This window comes from Ornithorhynchus anatinus, chromosome 10 (genome assembly GCF_004115215.2).
Source record: "Ornithorhynchus anatinus isolate Pmale09 chromosome 10, mOrnAna1.pri.v4, whole genome shotgun sequence".
Lineage (NCBI taxonomy): Eukaryota > Metazoa > Chordata > Mammalia > Monotremata > Ornithorhynchidae > Ornithorhynchus > Ornithorhynchus anatinus.
Window position 1 is genome coordinate 50,542,997 of NC_041737.1, and position 18,537 is coordinate 50,561,533.

Sequence of the window (18,537 nt, forward strand, 5' to 3'; positions counted from 1 at the left end):
ACCTACCCCGCTCTATCGGTATCAACAACCGGCTGAACCTGATTATCTTGTATGTGCCCCAACTCTCAACTTACGGTAGCCACTTACAAATGCCACCATTCATTACCATTGTGCACCTACTGGCTGAGAAGCAGCCTGGCTTAGTGGAAAGAGCCTGGGCTTGGGACTCAGTGGTCGTGGGTTCTAATTCCGGCTCGGCCACTTGTCGTCTGTGTGACTTTGAGGCACGGGGAAGTGAGGTGACTTGGCCAGTTACCTCATCCGTAAAATGGGGATTAAGATTGTGAGCCCCACGTGGGACAACCTGGTTACCTTGTGTTTACCCCAGTGCTTAGAACAGCGTTTGGCATGTAGTAAGCGCTTAACAAATGTCGTCATTATTATTACTGGGACAGAGTACTGTGCTTGGAGAACATGTTGACTCTTGTCAGTTGTCTAACCAATGACCAGTGTCCTGATGAAATCTACCGTTGCCCGGGCATGTACACAAAAGCAACGAAGTTTCAGTTCACAATCAATCAGTGGTATTTATTGAGCGCTTACTATACCGAGCACTGTACTGAGGCTTGGGAGAGTCCGGTATACTAGAGTTGGCAGACACCTGCATCGCGTGATGCCGGGAACTCGGGAAAAAGGCCTCGTCCCCAGGCCCCTCCCACCAACCAGGTGAGAATTTCCATCGGTCAGGCGGTCGATCCTATTTATCGAGCCCCTGCCGTGTGCAGAGCACTGCACTAAGCGCTTGGGAGGGGACAGTTTAGCAGAGCTGGTAGACGTGTTCCCTGCCCACAGGGAGCTAACAGGTTAGAGCGGGAGAATAGGCGGGCACTTAGAGATTTTAGCGATAATGACGCGGGTATGATTTTCATACAAGGAGAGCCCTCCCGTGACTCGAGTAATTCTGCTTCGCTTCACCCCAATCTTTATCAATTTAGGCATTCCTCACGAGAGTGGCGAAGATACAGCAAGGAGCTCTGGAGCTGTTGAGGTCCGGTGTGATAGTGAGATTGGCACAGTGCCAAGTGTACGACATGCGCCCAGAGACGGACCATCAAGGGTAAGGGTCAACCAAGTGAATGCCAACATGGTGGATCGTCCAGCCACCGATTCTGGGCCCACTCTTTCTCCAACCCTGCCGGGCTCTGCTCACAACTGACAGAAAAGCGTAGCCGTCGTGGTTTTTTCGGCTGGGGACAGAGCAGAGACGAAGTACCTCAGGGGCCTTGATTTTTGTCCCCCATCCCCAGTGATGTCCACTTTTCCCGGGCAGGGGAGGGAGGGGCCTCGTCTCTTCCCGATCGCCATTTTCCCCAAATGGCCGTGCACTGGTGATTTGCCGTAGCGTGGTGTAGTGGAGAGAGCGTGGCCTGGGAGTCCAGACCTGGTGTGTGATCCTGGCTCCTCCAGTTGTCTGCTTTGTGACCTTGAGCAAGTCTCACTTCACTTCTCTGGGCCGGAGTTACCTCATCCATAAATTGGCGATTGAGACTTTCCCCATGTGTCATGGGGTCTGAGTCCAACCAAATTATCTTGTATCTACCCCAGCGTTCAGTACAGTGCCTGACACATAGTAAGTGCTTATCGAATACCACAATTATTTTTTAATTATTAATAACATAATGATTATAATCACCTTTTTCCTTCTGCCCGCTTCCACCCCAGCAGCCCCACCTAATCTGGGTCATTTTCATGTTATTCATAGCCCGGGGTGGAGTGGTTGGGGAGAGGATGGGTTGGGGGCAGAATCTGGCTTACCCATAACTACCGTTTCACCAAAGGTCTAGAGATTCAAGTCAGTCCGTAAACTAACTCATCCAAGTTATTGCAGCGTGCAGTAGTCGCTTTCTCTTACTGTTCTCTTTGTCTCACGTGATTCCTCCGTACATATTGTCAGCGAAATACCGCTCTATCGGAGACAGCCATCCTTACTCTCAGAGACAACCATCCTTACTCTCAGAGACACAAGATTTAAGGCTGGGAAAAATCTGCCACATTTTGGAAGCCGATTCCAGTCACTCTGTCGTTAGTCTTCAGGGTCTTTGAGTTGTTGAACTGAACAACCTGACCTGTAACTAAATTAGAATTTGGTATGGGGGCTGGGGGGTGTCTCCAAATTGGACCCTTAGAATTCGGCTCAACCCCCGCCGCCCCCTAGTCTAACAAGTCACCTTGTGCCTGTTGGTTTGAACTCCTCTGCAGGACTCCATGTTTCTTAGGACCCAGGCAGCCTTCCCCCTAGATGACTACAATTTCGACTGCCAAGCTGCCCGAGCTGTTTTTTCATCGTTCCTCTGAGGTTTAGCAGATTAGCGTTTCCAGCCAGCGGCACCACGCTGAGTGTACAATTTGCTTAAAAGGGTCAAGATGCCAAGTTTATGGAGTTTCAATTTTTCTCCCCAACCAAGTATTCCACCTCAGAGAAATGCGTCAGTGCTTTTCTCCCTAGCAAGATTTTTTTTTAAAAAAAAAAACCCAACAGGATTTGAGGTTTATAATAATAATGATGGTATTTAAGTTAAGCGCTCACTGTGTTTTTTAATGCCTGCCTCCTCCTCTAGACTTCTAAAGTCCTTGTGGATTGATCGATCGATTTGAAGTAAATCTTAATCCCGAAGGTAAAGGAAAGGTATCCTAGCTAAGCGCTCACTTGCCTGTTTTGGTCGAAGTTAACGGTATCGAGTCTAAGGTTTAGCCTAGACGTCTCCTACTTAGGTGAAGAGGTGCGAATGTAGTTTAGAGAATGGGAAAGAGAGAAAAGAAAAACAGTCAAAAGAAAAAAATGATCTAGGCCGCGTTAGCTACGGTCACCGAATGACAGATCAGGAAGGGACCCTGAGGAGCTTCGGTGAATGAATGACAACACTCTTGCGACTCTATAAAACCATGGAAGGCCAGAGCTGGAATATAACGAGTAGCTCCGGACGCTGCATTTTAGGGGCCGGGAAAGGTACGGTTAAGCTTGGTGCGGGAAGTGGAACAGATTTTGTATTGGGATAGACTGAAACTGTCAGTCAGTGGTATTTGAGTACTTGCTGTGGAGTCAGTAGGCAAGATCCTTGTCCATAAGGAGAGAAGCTGGGTGCCCTAGTGGCTAGGGCCCGGGCCCGTGGATCAAAAGGACCTCGGTTCTAACCCCGGCTCCCCCACTGGGCTGCATTGTGACCGTGGGCAAGTCGCTTCACTTCTCTGTGCCTCAGCTACCTCATCTGTAAAGTGGGGAATAGTACTGTGAGCCCCCTGTGGGACATGCACTTTTCTAACCTGATTAGCTTTTATCTACCACAGTGCTTAGTACAGGGCCTGGCACACGTTGAAAGCTTAACCGATAGCTTTTATTAAAAAAAAAAAAAAGGACCATAGAGTCTACAGGGGAAACAGGCCTGTCTGCTGTAGAGAGGTGAAGGCTGAGAGGGGTGATGATTGTACTCTTAGCAAAGCACGAGAGGGGCAGTCAGGACAAATGGAGAGTGGCTGCCCAATGCCCCAGCAGCTCGAGGGGGTCCCCATTGGAGTTTCAAGGTTGCAGGTTAGAAGCAAAAGGCAGAAACCATTTTTTAACCCAGCGGGGCGGGAAGCCAGTGGAATTCCATTGCCTAGGAAGTTGTACAGGTTGAAAATATCAATGAACTCCCGGGTGGGATTTGGATAGACCACAGTAGGTGATCGAAGGGAAAGAGAGAGAGAGGCAAAAGATGGGGTTGGTAGGCGCTGTGTCTTAAACCACATAGTTGCCTGACTGGTGGGGCCAGCTGTCATATCGTCTCTCTGAGCAGCCGGGGCTGATACCAGTAGAGAAAGACACTGGACGTGGGTGGGTGATGGGTTAGATCGAGACTTGGCCTTTTTGGATGGTCTTAAGAAATAGGAAAACATGCAGGTGAACTTTCTAAGAAGCATTCAGCATTCTGATCATTTCCGGATGTGCTTTAGTCTTAATACTGAAGTTGAGGGTTGTTTTTTCCTTTTTTACGGTACTCTGAAGCACATACTACATGCCAGGCACCGCCCTAAGCGCTGGGGCAGGTACAAGCTAATCAGGTTGGACGCAGTCCGTGTCCCGCAAGAGGCTCACAGTCTTAATTTTGCAGTCTGAGGCACAGAGAAGTGAAGTGACTTGTGGGAGGTCACACAGCAGGCAAGTGGTAGAGTCAGGAGAATCCGGGTCTTTCTGACTCCCAGGCCCGCGCTCTGTCCATTACGCCAAGCTGCTTCTCACTAAGCCACACTGGTTCTTGAGGAGAAGCCACGTTTCTGCCCAGGCTTTTGCTCTGGAGCACTCTTTCTGTGCACCGTGTTGGAGGTGTCCTTATCCTGTACTTACCGATGCTTCTGTCCTACTGCACAGTGTTGGAATGAAAGCGCGGAAATGTTCCAGGGTTGGCAAAGCGAGGGCATTAGGTCGCACGCGCTCAGTTCCGACACATCGCGACTTTAGAGAGTAGATTGATTTTCTTGCGTCGTTTCTCTGTCTCCGTTTTGTTGGAACCGAATGAAGACTGTTCGGCCTGAGAGAACCTCCCGTTTTCATCCCCGCTCCCGTGGATCGGTATCGTCAGATTCTCCTCCCAGCCCTCCAGTTGTGTCAGGTCATCCTCACGTCCAGCATGGCCCAACACCTGCAGGCCGCGGGACAGGTGAGCCGACCGAAAGGCCCGGGTCTGGTTTCGTGACCGACTTTTGTAGCGTGGATGAAGTAGTGCGGAGTGGTGGACAGAGGCAAGCGCTCGGGACAGTGTTCTGCACATAATAAGCGCTCAGTACACGCCACTGATAAAAGAGTGTTGTTAAAAGAGCAGCTCCCAGACTCTCGATTTCTCCATCTTCCAAACGGGGGCCGGTTCCTCTCCAGGGATGCCGTGAATGATTATGAATTATCTCGCTGGTACCCATAAAGCAGTCTCTTTGGCAGAAAGAGTTTAGAAAATCCAAATAATCAGTCATTTTTATTGAGCGCTTACCGTGTGCAGAACATTGTACTAAGCGCTTGGGAGAGTACAATAGAAGAATAAACAGGCACATTCCTTGTCAGGAGTGAATTTACAGTCTAATGGGGGAGACGGTCATTAATATAAACAAATAAATTACAGATATGTGCCTAAGTGCCTTGGGCCTGGGAAGGGGGATGAATGAAGGGAGCAAGTCGAGGCGACGCAGAAGGGGGTGGGAGGAGAGAAAAGGAGGGCTTAGGGAGAACCTGGATTTTGGACTGAGTATTTCACTTTATTGAGACACCCGTGACTTAGGTGACCCCGACAGTCTCCTGAAATGCTTTAGCCAGATAAGTCCTTACGTGACTTTCTTGCTTTGTCTTCCGGTCTCCCGTCACGAAGGTGTTGCAGTTTCTCATAGCGCACTCCGACACCATCCAGGCCATCCTCCGCTGTCAGGATATCAGCGCGGGCTCACTGCAGGAGTTGGCCCTGCTCACGGGAATCATCAGCAAAGCAGCCCTGCCCGGTGGGTCAAATATGTGGAGTTTTCAGTCCGGCCCTTGCCGACTGCGCACTGGCCGGGTGAAACGAACGTTCCTTCCCGTGCCAGCCCGTGTGTTGCAGTGGTGCATCCCTGGTAGCGTTCATTGTCTTTGGTCTGTAATGAGCAGATCCCAGTTTGGGCACCCTCGGTTTATCCCCTGCCAATGGGGGCTGCCAACGGGGCTGGCGTTTCTCGGAAATGAAATGTCCCCGTGTCACTGGGCCCCAAAGAAAGGAGCAACTGAGAACAGAAAGTTGCCTTTTGAAATTGTTAAAAGACCCTCCGGGAGTTGAATCACGAAGAGTTCACGTTTAGCGACAAGATGATCGGGAAATAGACTTGTGGTCCTGGGTCGGATGTGGAGAGGGGATGAGGCGGCATGGCCTGTCATTAAGTCTCGACTCTTCTGCCGCGTTGGCTGTTAGATTAATTTTTATGGTTATGACTATTTTATGCCTCCCTCATTAAAAACAAAAGCTATCTTTTGGATTCATTGACCGTACATCTCTGAAGATGTGCTTTGAGTATCTTATGCGATGAACGTGACTCTCTCATCACGTCTGCTGAATCTGGTGCTTCGTGGTGATTGACGCTTCCTCCTGTGGCCATTTCACTCCCCACTGGACAATTTCCTTTTGCTCAATGCCACCTAAAAATGCATGCTTTGCCAACGAACGGCTAAACTTGCACGTCGAAGGCGAACACTGTTCGGGAAGAATGTATCTCTCCTTTAAGGTGAAAATGTTATTTGGTGTGACCGGGCGTCCATTTTATAGGTGTCCTCAGTGAACTCGATCCTCACGTAAATGATGGATCTCTGATGGAGCTGCAGGGTCACATAGGACGATTCCAGGTAACTGGTTTTCTTTTTGTTGCTTAAATTCCCCAGTTCTCTTCGAGGTTGCACATAACCTGTGTCGCGTGTACCCGACTGGATTGTCTCAAGCGCTTAGTGCAGTGCTCCGCACACAGTAAGCGCTCAGTAAATACGATTGAATGAATTAGAAAGATTTTGTCAATGACTGTCAGGAAATAGAGTGAAAGTTTGTGTGGAGTTGCTTGCTCTAAATCTAAACTAATCCCTGTTCTGCCACTTGTCAGCTGGGTGACTTTGAACAAGTCGCTTAACTTCTCTGTGCCTCAGTTACCTCATCTGTAAAATGGAGATGAAGACCGTGAGCCCCATGTGGGACAACCTGATGACCTTGTATCTACCCCAGCGCTTAAGACAGAGCTTGGCACATAGTAAGCGCTTAACAAATGCCATTATTATTGTTATCATTAATAAACTAAGGGCAGCGTCTCATTTGACGTTATTTGATTGTTATTGTATCACCGCTTATAAACACAGGTGGCCAAGGAAGCTGGGATTTTTATTTTATTTTATTTTTACGGTCCTTGTTAAGCGCGTACTATGCACTAAGCACTGGGGAAGATATAAGCTAATCGGGTTGGAGACAAGCAAGGGCCGCTCCATCGAGGCTGGCAGTGATCCCGTGGAGCCGCACGGGTGAGTGACACTTGCTAGCTTCCGGGGAAGCAACCTGGCCTAGGGGAAAGAGCAGGGGCCTGGGAATCAGAAGATTTGGCTTCTCATCCCGGCTCTGCCACTTTCCTGCCGTGAGACCTCGGACAGGGGACTTCCCGGTGCCTCAGTTTCCTCATCTTTAAAGTGGAGATTAAACGTCTGTCCTCTCCTACTTAGACTGCGAGCCCTATGCGGGACGGGAAAAGTCCATCTTGTATCTTCTCTGGCGTTTAGATCGGTGTCTGGCATGCAGTAAGCTCTTCAGAAAGGCAACCACTATTTCATTCAACAGTATTTATTGAGCGCTTACTATGTGCAGAGCACTGTACTAAGCGCTGATGGCGCATCTGCAGATCTCACAGGGAAAATGGCACTGCCAGTTAGAGGGACCAGGACTCTGTCCACGGGCATAAGGCCCCGTTTATTTAGTAGTTTAAATTATGCACCGCTCTTTTATCTTGCAATTCAGAAGTGGAACATTAAAAAATGCTCTTTCTCCGCTCTAGTGCAGTTTGGCCCAGTGCTCAGTTTCAACTATGTAGGGCAAGTGTTGAGAAGAGGCTCTTATGTGAATGAAATGGATTTTTAGTGGGTCATCAAGCAACCAGCCTGAGAAGCGATGATGATTATTTCCTAGAAGCAGGAATTTCTTTGAAATGTAGATGGCACCCAATTCGCGATTATTAAGTAGAACCAAGGTTATTAATTTTTGTGGTATTTAAGTGCTTACTCTGTGCCAGCACCTGTACTGAATGCTGGGGTAGATACAAGATAATCAAGTTGGACACAGTCCCTGCCCCACAGAGGGCTCACAGTCTCAAACCCCATTTTTCAGATGAGGTAACCGAGGCACAGAGAAGTTAAGCGGCTTTTCTGAGGTCACAGAGCAGACAAGTGGCAGAGCTGGGATTAGAACCCAGGTCCTTCTGAGTCCCAGGCCTGTGCTCCGTCTGCTTGGTCACACTGTTTCCCAAGATTAGGTACAAAACGATGTTGGAAAGGCCAGATGTAGTTTAACAGATTGGACCAAAAATATTTGGTAAAACAAGTGCATTTTAAGATTTAGGTGAGTTCTCAGGTACTAATTTAGCTAGCCAGGTTCATTCCACGAGGTTTAAAATCTGTTATGCTGCTATTGCTTTGGCCACAGTAGAACAGGTGGGCAAATAACCACGATTCGGGGTAGGATACCGATTACCTTGTATGATAATTATGTTATTTGTTAAGCGCTTACTGTGTGCCAAGCACTGTTCTAAGCCCTGGGGTAGATACGAGGTCATCAGGTTGTCCCACGTGGGGCTCACGGTCTTAATCCCCATTTAACAGATGAGGTAACTGCGGCACAGAGAAGTTCAGCGACGCGCCCAAACTCACGCAGCCGATAAGTGGGGGAGCCGGGATTAGAACCCACGACCCCTGGCTCCCAAGCCGGGCTCTTTCCACTAAGCCAATACTGCTTCTCCGGATTGTATCTAATCCAGCGCTTAGTAGAGTGCCTGGCACAAAGTAAGAGCTACAAATAAAAAAAAAAAATGAAAAAAGGATCAAAGAGATGTCACCTGTTCCAGTGTGTCAGCGTAGACGCTGATGGGGATGTCTCATTCCTTCGACAGCGTCAGTGTTTAGGGCTCTTAAGTCGTTTTGGTGGTTCTGACCGACTGCGACAGTTCAAACTCCAGGACGATAACGTGGAAGGGGACCGAGTGAGCAAGAGGGATGAGATTGAACTGGCTATGCAGCAGGTAAGGAGAAGGAGGTGGAGAACTGCTCTGGGGCTGTGGTAGCTAAGCTCTCTCCGTCAGAGGCTGTCTGGGGATCGCGCGGTACGAGGGGACGGTCATTCTCGAACTGGGCGCGATCTTCCCCGGAGCCTCAATTTGGCTCGTGGGGATTTTGGAGTGGGTACTAAGCTACTTTCTCCCATCTAGATCTGTGCCAACGTCATGGAATATTGCCAGTCGCTCATGTTGCAGAGCTCCCCGACCTTCCAGCATGCGGTGTGCCTTTTCACCCCCAGTCTGTCAGAAACCACCAACAGAGACGGACCCCGGCAAGGTGGGGACTGTCGGTTTCTTTCAGATCCCGCCGCCCGTGGCCCGGATCAATCCGCCGCCGTCGTGGCGTAGTGTCTTATCGGCTAGAAACAGGAGGCATTTCTGTCCTGGGGGCAGCAGGCTCCTTTATTCTAACAAACCTCCTTTCCAGCAGTGTGGCCTAGTGGGTAGCGCACGGGCCTGGGAGTCAGAGGACCCGGGTTCTCATCCCGGCTCTGCCACTGGCCTGCTGTGAGACCTTGGGCAAATCACTTCACTTCCGTGGATCCCGGTTTCCTCTTCTGTAAAATGGGGATTCATTTCCCGATCTCCATTCCCCGAGACTGTGAGCTCCGTGTGGGACGGGGGACCTTCTGCCCAATTTTCTTGTTTCTACCCCAGACCCTTAGTGCGGTTCTTGATCCGTAATAAGCACTTAATGACCGCCATTATCACCATCAGTGTGGCAGGGAATGTGTCCATTTATCGTTGTACCGTACTCTCCCAAGGGCTTAGTACAGTGCTTTGCACACAGTAAGGGTCCAATAAATACGGTTGAATGCCGAATCGAGACCCTCACAGATTTTGCGAGAGGAACGCGTCTCCATTTGTAATCCCGCACCGAGACCGTTGGTGACGAGAGACTCCCGAGTTGGTGGGCAGTCACCAGCCGTCCTCTCGTCGGTATCTAAAGTGGTAGCCGGTGAATTCCGGGAGGGTTTTTTCCAGCGTGCCACGCAGGCCCAGCCGTCGACGTGACCGCGGTTATCTCTCTACTAGATTCTCAAGCTCCCGTGGTGCCCTATTGGCGCCTGCCCGGCTTGGGCATCATCGTCTACCTGCTGAAGCAGAGCGCCAACGACTTCTTCAGCTACTACGACAGTCACCGGCAGAGCGTCAGCAAGCTCCAGAATGTGGAACAGCTCCCCCCGGATGAGATCAAAGAGGTATGGGCTGAACCGGCTTACGGAGAAGGGAAGGGTTCCTCTCTCCCCGGCCGTCAAACAGACATCTTTAATTCTCCCCTTTTTTGGAAGGATGGGATAGTTTGACTCTGAGGGATTGCTCGGCGACGATCATCGCTGGGTTCTAAGTTCACCTCTTGGCCCCACACAAACCCACGTACCACAGCTAACAAACCTCCATAATGTGGGAGAATTGAACTCAAGCGATCAACCGATCAATCCATGGTATTTGTTGAGCGCTTACCGTGTACTAAATGCTTGGGAGAGTACAGTATTAACAGACACATTCCCTGTCCCCGGCTAGAGAGGGACGGACATTAATGTAAATAAATTGTGGCTGAAATAATTGTCCTCTTTGGGCATGACTGTTTACTGACTGTGTGTCCCAGTACAACGCTCTTTGTCTAACATCAGTGTTTGGTTATACAGCTTTTAGCTTCTAACTCCTCAAATCGTACATGTCTGAAGAAGCTGCAGAAGGAACTAAATGATGAATGACATTAATTCATGACTTGAAGTCTCTCCCCCTTCTTCCTCTCCCACCCTTCTTCTCTTCCTCTCTCCCCGTCTCTTCCTCGCTGCTCCTTCTCTGTTTTCAACATTTTCACCTTTTCAAAATTTAAAGTGCTCTCCTCCCCACATCTTCTCCGAGATCACAGCCCAGCCCCCACACAACCCGTGAAAAGAGCCTCAGGCGGATTCTTCAAGTCTCCTTTAGTCAGGCTAGACACCAACCCACCCCCAGGCCCAGAGAATGTGTTTCTGGTTTCAGGCATCCGGAATCAATCAGTGGTACTTTTTCAGTGCTTACCGTGTGCAGAGCACTGTTCCGAGCATTTGGGAGAGTACAGCGGAGTTGGCAGACACATTCCGTGCCCACAAGGAGCTTCCAGTCTAGAGAGAAGGATGCTCCAGGCTCGTGGGGGTGCCCCGATCCCATAGCTGGCCGCTCCTTCCAGCTGAACCAAACCAAGCCGAGCACCAACTCTTGGCAAAGGGCTGGAAGAAGTCTGGAATCACAAGGGGATAGCTCCTGGCCACTGGGTCCAGGCAGGGCCCCCCCTACAAACTGCCGGGTCGCATAGAAAAACCAGAGTGTTTTCTTCCCCCAAATAGCCAACGGAATGACATTTTAATGGCCGGAAACAGCAATAACATCAGAAGAATAATTACGGTATTTGTTAAGCACTTACTATGTGACAAGCACAGTTGTAAGCGCTGGAGTAGAGACAGATTAATCACCCAGGAGGCTCACAGTCTAAGTAGACTGACTCCCCATTTTACAGATGAGGTAACAGGTCCAGAGAAGTTAAGGAACTTACCCGAAGCCACACAGCAGACACCCGGTAGAGCCGGGATTAGAGCCCAAGTCCTCTGACCACCAGGCCCGTGCTCTTTTTCCACCAGGCCAACACTGCTTCTCCAGCTCGACTCTATTGTTCAGTCCCAGGCGTCTAGAACAGCATTTGAAACACAATAGGTGCTCAAAAAATACCACTGAGAGTCATTTATTAGTCTGTCGGGGACCTAGGCTTTTGGCTTTAAATGCACCCACTCATTATCGACCTCTTTTCTCCACATTGCTCCCTATTTAAACAAGGAACCGAAACGTTTTATGAAGCCTCCCTCTCATCCGTGTCATCATTTTGCTGCGGGCTGAATCCGTGCGAATGCCAACGCGGGCGTTTTTTCTCGTTTTAGTTATGCCAGTCGGTGATGCCGGCCGGCGTGGATAAAATCTCGACCGCCCAGAAATACGTCTTGGCAAGGCGACGTTTGGTGAAGTTGATCAACAATCGAGCAAAATTACTCTCCCTCTGTTCCTGTATCCTTCTGTGTGTTTTCTTCCATGTCATCTTTAAGATCCCATAGGAGTTTGACCTCTTTTCCAATATGGGCCCCAAGCTATACCCATGTGTTGCCCTGCTGGGTTTTTAAAATTATTATTCGGGTACATAAAGCTAAGGGTTGTAAAGTCCGCAAAATGGCTAAAGGCCCTTTGCCAAAGGGTACCGCGTTACCCCTTGACAGCTCTTTCCCGGGTTCAAATTGTGCCCGTCGCCAACCCAACTTTGAGCGTGGTTCAGTCCCCCCCCCCCCCCCCCCATAGCCTGATGATAATCGATCGTATTTATTGAGCACCGACTGCGCGGAGCAGTGTACTAAGCGCTTGGCCGGGTACAAGTCAGCAGAATTAGCAGACACGGTCTCTGCCCACAGATTTACAGTCTAGAGGGGACGACAGGCCTTAATGATATCAATGATGGTAAGGTGAAAGCCTCCTCCCCGAAGAAACTGAGAGCAGAAGTGACCATCCGGCTGTTAAGGTGATTTCTACCCTAATGTGAGCGGGGCCAGAACCTGCTTTTTAAAACCCAAAAGCCGGCAAACTTTTAAGTCCTTGACGGAGGGAATCGGCGCAGATATCATAGAAACCTGCCTCTTCCTCCTGTGGCGTCATCTGGAGTACTACCTCTTACACTGTACCCCCACCGACTCCCAAGATTCGCTCCTCGCCCCCAGGACTTCCTTTAAAAGCAGAAGGCTGCAAGGTAAGGAAAAAGCAACCCTTGATTTCGCTGCCTTGGGTGAGACCGCGAGCCCGATGCCGAAACGAATGCTCTGTTGTTGAAAAGACTTTCGTCTGACTCTTTCGCTTTCTTTCATTCAGTAGTATTTATTGAGCGCTTACTATGTGCAGAGCACCGTACTAAGCTCTTGGAATGGACAACTGGGCAACAGATAGAGACAGTCCCTGCCCGATGACGGGCCCACAGGCTAAACGGGGGGAGACGGATAGCGAAGCAGAACAGAACGAAAACAAGACGACGTCATCAAGATAAATAGAATTGTGGAGCTATGCACCTCATCAACAAAATAAATAGGGTGATAAATAATCTATACAAATGAGCACAGTGCTCAGGGGAGAGGAAGGGGGAAGAGCAGAGGGAAAGGGGGGCTCAGTCTGGGAAGGCCTCCTGGAGGAGGTGAGTTCTCATTAGGGCTTTGAAGAAGGGAAGAGAGCTTTCTTCCGGAGAGCTGGCAGTGGAATGCAGAGCCGGTCATGACGTGGAAGCCTTGCGTCAGTCAGAAGCTCCCTGTGCTCCTTTCTTTTGTTTTGTGCTTGTTGAATATTGGCAGTTATTCCGGGGGGCCCTGATTTCAAAAAAAAAAATTGAGCCGGCTCTAAAGGAACTCAGGTTTTAGCCAATCCCCAAAGGCCGCTTGGAGCCCGTCCGGGGCCACCGTGGATGTAGACTCGTTCCAGATGTCAGCAGGGGTTCGAGCCACTGCCTCTAGGCCCGGATCGGACCCGCTGACGAAGCTTCTGATCCCTGCTCTGCCCCTGGTCTGCTGTGTGACCTTGGGCTAGGCACTTCACTTCTCTGGGCCTCAGTTCCCTCATCTGGAAAATGGGGATTGAGACCGTGAGAGAGGGATCGTGTCCGAACTGAGGATCTTGTATCTACCCCGGCACTTAGGACGGTGCCTGGCACATAGTAAGCGCTCAACGGATGCCATAAATAAAAGGCTCATGGATTGTAAAGGGTGGAGAGGGCCGCCAGCCTGCGAACGTGGGTCAGCCCCGTCCTGGCCAGCCCCGGAGCCCTGGATTCAAACGGCTCTCGGGGGTCAGAAGAGACCGGTGGGCCCCGCTCCCAGTGCATTGCATTTCCCTTGGAGATGGAGGACAGGATCGTGTGGAGGGGGCTAAGCGGTGGAACTGGCCCTGGGCGGCTCCAGGGGCTCTGGGGCGGAAGCCAGGGAGCCTCAGGGAGCGCAAGCCGGAGAGGAAGGTGCGGCTTGGAAAGGCGGCGTCTCGCGGGCCTCGGGGATACGAGGTTAAAGGCTGGGATCGGACTCTGTGGTCCAGTGACACGCATCGCACCCCCGGCGCCACCTGAATCCACCGGGCTGCTTTGACTTCAGGCACGAAGCTGAAATGGAGGAATGTTTTCGGGGCAGACGTAAGAGGAGCGGCGTCGCGTGAGAAGCGGCAGGGTCTTAGTGGAAAGAGCTCAGACCTGGGAATCAGAGGGCCCGGGTTCTAGTCCCAGCTCAGCCGCCCGTCTGCTCTGTGACCTGTGTAACCTTGGACAAGTCACTTAACTTCTCTGTTCCCTCATCTGCAAAAGCGGTACCCGTTCTCCCTCCTGCCTAGACCGTGAGCCCCATTTGGGACCCGATTATCGCGAATCTAACCCAGTGCCGGAGACACCGCAAGCGTTAAACAAATGCCATAATTACGATGATGCTGATTGCGCCTGATGAAGTTCTGAGCAACACATTTTACCCTCTGTGGGCTTTTTCTTTTCCCTAGATGCCTTCACATCAGAATCTAACCTGGATTTCAGAAGCGGCATGACCAGAGTGAGCCAGCACGACATAGACCAGGTAAGGACAGCATTTCCCTTCAAATTAACAGGAGGCCTACTTCTTTATCCTCAGACTTTACCTTTGAGAAGATGAGCATCGGCGAGCTATTGAAGTGAAGGCTGATTCTTCCTCAGGCTCGTCGTGGGCGGGGAACGCGTCTGTCGTATCGCACGCTCCCAATGGCTCAGTACGGTGCCCCGCGCCCAGCGAGCGCTCAATAAATACCGTCGATGATCAGGCCAAGGAGGGAAGGGTAGGGCCGCCGGAAGCCCCCGGTTCGGCGAGGACGGGTGTGTTTTGGGGTCTTTTGTCCCGAGGCTCTCAGAAACGTTCTTGTAGAATCGTAGGCTGTTAGAGGTGGAAGGATCTTCAAAAAAATCCACCGGAGTGTAACGCAAATCAGGCAGAAAAAGTGGTGTCTATTTTTGTTTATTCAGCGCTGTGGAGATGGAGATGCCCTGTCTGCCTCGGTCTTCCATCGTTTTATCACTGAGAAGCAGCGTAGCTTAGCGGAAAGAGCCCGGGCTTGGGAGTCAGAGGACGTGGGTTCTAATCCCGGTTCTGCCACTTGCCTGCTCCGTGACCTTGGGCAAGCCACTTCACTTCTCTGGGTCTCAATTACCTCATCGGTAAAACGGGGATTAAGACTGCGAACCCCACGAGGGACAACCTGATTACCTTGTATCCTTCCCAGCGCTTAGAACAGTGCTTGGCACGTAGTCCAGAAATTATCATCTCTACAGTTAAGAAATTCTTCCCTTGTATCCATCCCCAAATCTTCTCTACTTGCATTTAAACCCGCTGTATTATGTGGTCTCCATGGGGAGTAGAATCGTCCCACCAAAATCCTTCAGAAACTTGAATAATCAATCTTATTTATCAAGCACTCTGTGCAGGGCACTGTACTAAGCAATTGGGAGAGTACAATATAGCAGTTGGTATACACATTCCCGGCCCACGAGGAGGTTAAGTAACTCACCCACCCAGTAGAGATCCCCCCAAAGCTCTTAAAAGGCAATTTCAGAATTAGAGTTTTAAGTGAATGTGTATTGTAAGGGAAAGGGCAAAATCAGTTAGGAAAGTTTCAGACTGGGGTACGAGGATTCCACGCAAATCAAGAATTTGGCATTTTCCATTTTAAAAATGTCACCTTTCCCTTTTCAGCTTCAGATCGAAGCCATCAACACGTTTGGAGAGTCGCTGCAGAAGAAGCTCCTGGATATCGAAGGGCTGTATTCGAAAGTCCGGTCCCGTTACAGTTTCATCCAAGCGCTCGTCAGACGCATCCGTGGCTTATTAAGGATATCCCGAGGCTGAGGGGTTCCGCTTGTCATGCGGCCTTTTCCTGGGGAAAAGGACCTCGGTGCCGATTTTATATACCAGATCATTTCTAAATTATGGCCCAAAGACTATTTTGCTATTTTTTTCTTACATCACTAAACTGTCAGGTGTTCGCTTCCCTCTCCTGTCAGACAGCCCCACTACAAAGAATAAAGATTTCCCTTTTTTTTACATAAAAGCCAGGATCTTGCTTTTTTTGGAAAAAGGTACCCCTTTTTGCGCTCATAACTGGGAATTTAGCAAGCGAGAATTTCTCTGTGAACGTTTGTATGCCAAGTAAACTAAAGCCTATGTTATGGAATTTCCCTTTCCCCGTTTTATAGGTGAGGAGACCGAGGCCCAGAGGAGTTAAGTGACTTGCCCAAGGTCACCCAGCAGGCAAGTGGCAGAGCCGGAATTAGAGTCCAGGTCGGCGCTCTTTCCACTGGGCCACGCCACTTCTAGTCCACGGTCCACTAACTGACGATCGCCAGGGAATTCTGCCTGGGGCACAGAATTCCGAAGTAGTCAGGGCTAGAGATGGTGGATTCTTTAGTAATTCCACTTATCCGGTTCATTCCCAGAGGGGAAGGGCTCCATCAGCTGACCTGTAGTGAATTATTTGCTCTGGGGCAGATCAATCAATGGCCTCTATGGAACGATTACCGTACGCTAAGCGCTTGGGAGAGCCGGTCGACTCCCTGCCCACCAGGAGCTCACGCTCTCGGCTCCGATTCATCCTTCCGTGTTATCTCGGCATGTTCGACCTCCCGTTTGATCCTTGTTCTGCTGCTCCCGCTGTTTCTCTGGATAGTTTTGTCTGTTGTAACGGTAGGGATACCGCTTATTGAGCGCCCGGTTGGTGCCCTCTACTAGGCCCTCGGGAAGTACGGAATAAGGCAGTGGCCCGTAGCCTTCCCACCAGAAGCTTACTCTAGCAGGGGAGACAGGTCAACTGAGCAGACAGATATACACAAGCGCAGGCCCTCCCCTGTTCGATTCCGTGCTCCTTGTGGGCAGGGCCCAATATACTTTGCAGAGCGCTTTTAGTCCGCTGTGATATTTGGGTGCTCACCGTTTGCGAGCCACTGTATTGAACCCTTGGGAAGAGAGTACCGTAAGATAGAGTAGGTAGACACGTTCCTTGCCCGTGACAAGCTTATGATCCAGAGGGGATATTAAAATAAACAATTTACAGTCTCCAAAGGCGGGAAGCATTAGGCTTGCGGCAGACTGGCCGAACCAGGCCCCGAATCTGGATTTAGAGACGACCCGGGGGCCTTCCGCAGGTCAAGGTGAAGGAGCGGAGCCTGGGGAGATGAGGGTGGGAGGGGGGTTGTCCTACCAAGCTGCATCGGTGACGAGATTTTTGTGCCGTCACCTCCTGCAGCTTGAAGAATGGAAGACGGGTGCGCGAACGGAACGATTCAATAACTCCGGCAGACAAAAGCCAGGAAATGAAAAGCCTGGGCTGACAATCATGAATTTCCTGGCTTTTGTCTTGTCAATCACCTTGGCATTCCGGATTTGAGCTGCTCTGCATTTTAATTAGGAGAGCCTGGCCCATGGTGATCGACTGGGCGGGGCACACCAGGCACCTGTCACTGGCTTGATTTATGACTCAAATGCTTGCCTTCTGACAGCGGGCCGTCGCTGGTGTTCGCTTGATGGCAGAGCCTCCCTTTTTCCCTCCGGATCGGTTCCGCTCCACTTCTCCAGCCAGCGGCGAGGCCGCTCCCTTCGGCACCTCAGGTACCAGACACGGGGCTGCAAAGGGACTTGAAGGTCCGCGTTGACCGACGACCGTAACCAAAGTCGGCCGGGAGGCGAAGGAGCCCGGGGGTCCGTCTCTCCTCTTAGGGGATTTACCAAAGGAGGGAAACGAGCGTCAAGATCTCGGTTTTCTTGCATAGGTTTTGGGAGGGGTGTATTTTTTTTTTTTGCCTTTGTTTTTCCTGTGGGTATAGAGTAAGGGATAGTGCCCTTTTAATTATTGAGCCAACTGGGCAATCGTTCAGGGTTCAAAGGGGTTCTCCATAAGTATCAAAATCGTACTTCCCCTCTCCCTCCTCCACCCTGCTACCTCCCAGAGGTCGTGGACTGGCATGTGACCACTTGACCACTACTGTGGTGGTCCACCACGATATGCCAGACCGCCACACTTTCCTGGGGAAGGAAAAGGTGTAAAAACTTGATGGGGCTGACTCGTTTGGGAAGGACTCCCAAGACCCAATAGGCCCTAAACTGATCCTGGAGGATATGTTGGTTGGATTTGATTTGGAAGAGGTGGAATGCCACACCTGACCTAATAAGGGAAGACTCCGGAGGAGAGGAACTTGAAAAGAAAACAGCGTGGGAAGTATTTGACTCTAGGCTTTAACCTCCTTGTGGGCAGGGATCATGTCCAGTGACTATTGTATCTGATTGAACACAGTCCCTATCCCACATGAGGTCCACAGTCCAAGTAGGAGGAGGAACAGGTATTTCATATCCATTTTACAGATGAGGCCCAGGGATGTCAAATGACTCGCCCAAGCTCATACAGCAGGCAGGGGTTAGAACCCAAATCCTCTGTATCTCAGGCCCGTGCTCCTTCCACCATCCATTCAGTTGAATTTCATTCATTCAGTTGTATTTATTGAGCACTTATTTTGTGCAGAGCACTGGACTGAACACTTGGAATAGGCAACTGATGCCTGATTACTTGCTTTGTTTTGCTGCCTGTCTCCCCCCTTCAGACTGCGAGCCCGTTGTTGGGCAGGGATGGTCTCTCTCTGTTGCCAAATTGTACTTTCCAAGCATTCAGTCCAGTGCTCCGCACACAGGAAGTGGTCAATCA

The 18,537-nt window shown here is 50.4% G+C and overlaps 1 protein-coding gene across 2 annotated transcripts in view; it reads left to right on the forward strand.

Annotated features, from left to right (window-relative positions):
* Positions 1–15,897, forward strand: part of NUP205 (nucleoporin 205) — a 64,251-nt gene extending 48,354 nt beyond the window's left edge. For both annotated transcript variants that reach the window (XM_029074259.1, XM_029074260.1), the window contains exons 33-43: positions 936–1,057; positions 4,496–4,634; positions 5,331–5,457; positions 6,252–6,328; positions 8,617–8,745; positions 8,932–9,058; positions 9,817–9,983; positions 11,703–11,826; positions 12,425–12,553; positions 14,323–14,396; positions 15,543–15,897. In XM_029074259.1, the coding sequence (XP_028930092.1) occupies positions 936–1,057; positions 4,496–4,634; positions 5,331–5,457; positions 6,252–6,328; positions 8,617–8,745; positions 8,932–9,058; positions 9,817–9,983; positions 11,703–11,826; positions 12,425–12,553; positions 14,323–14,396; positions 15,543–15,695 (1,368 nt within the window). In that variant the 3' untranslated portion in view covers positions 15,696–15,897. The remainder of the gene's footprint in view (positions 1–935; positions 1,058–4,495; positions 4,635–5,330; positions 5,458–6,251; positions 6,329–8,616; positions 8,746–8,931; positions 9,059–9,816; positions 9,984–11,702; positions 11,827–12,424; positions 12,554–14,322; positions 14,397–15,542) is intronic.
* The last annotated feature ends 2,640 nt before the right edge of the window (positions 15,898–18,537 follow it).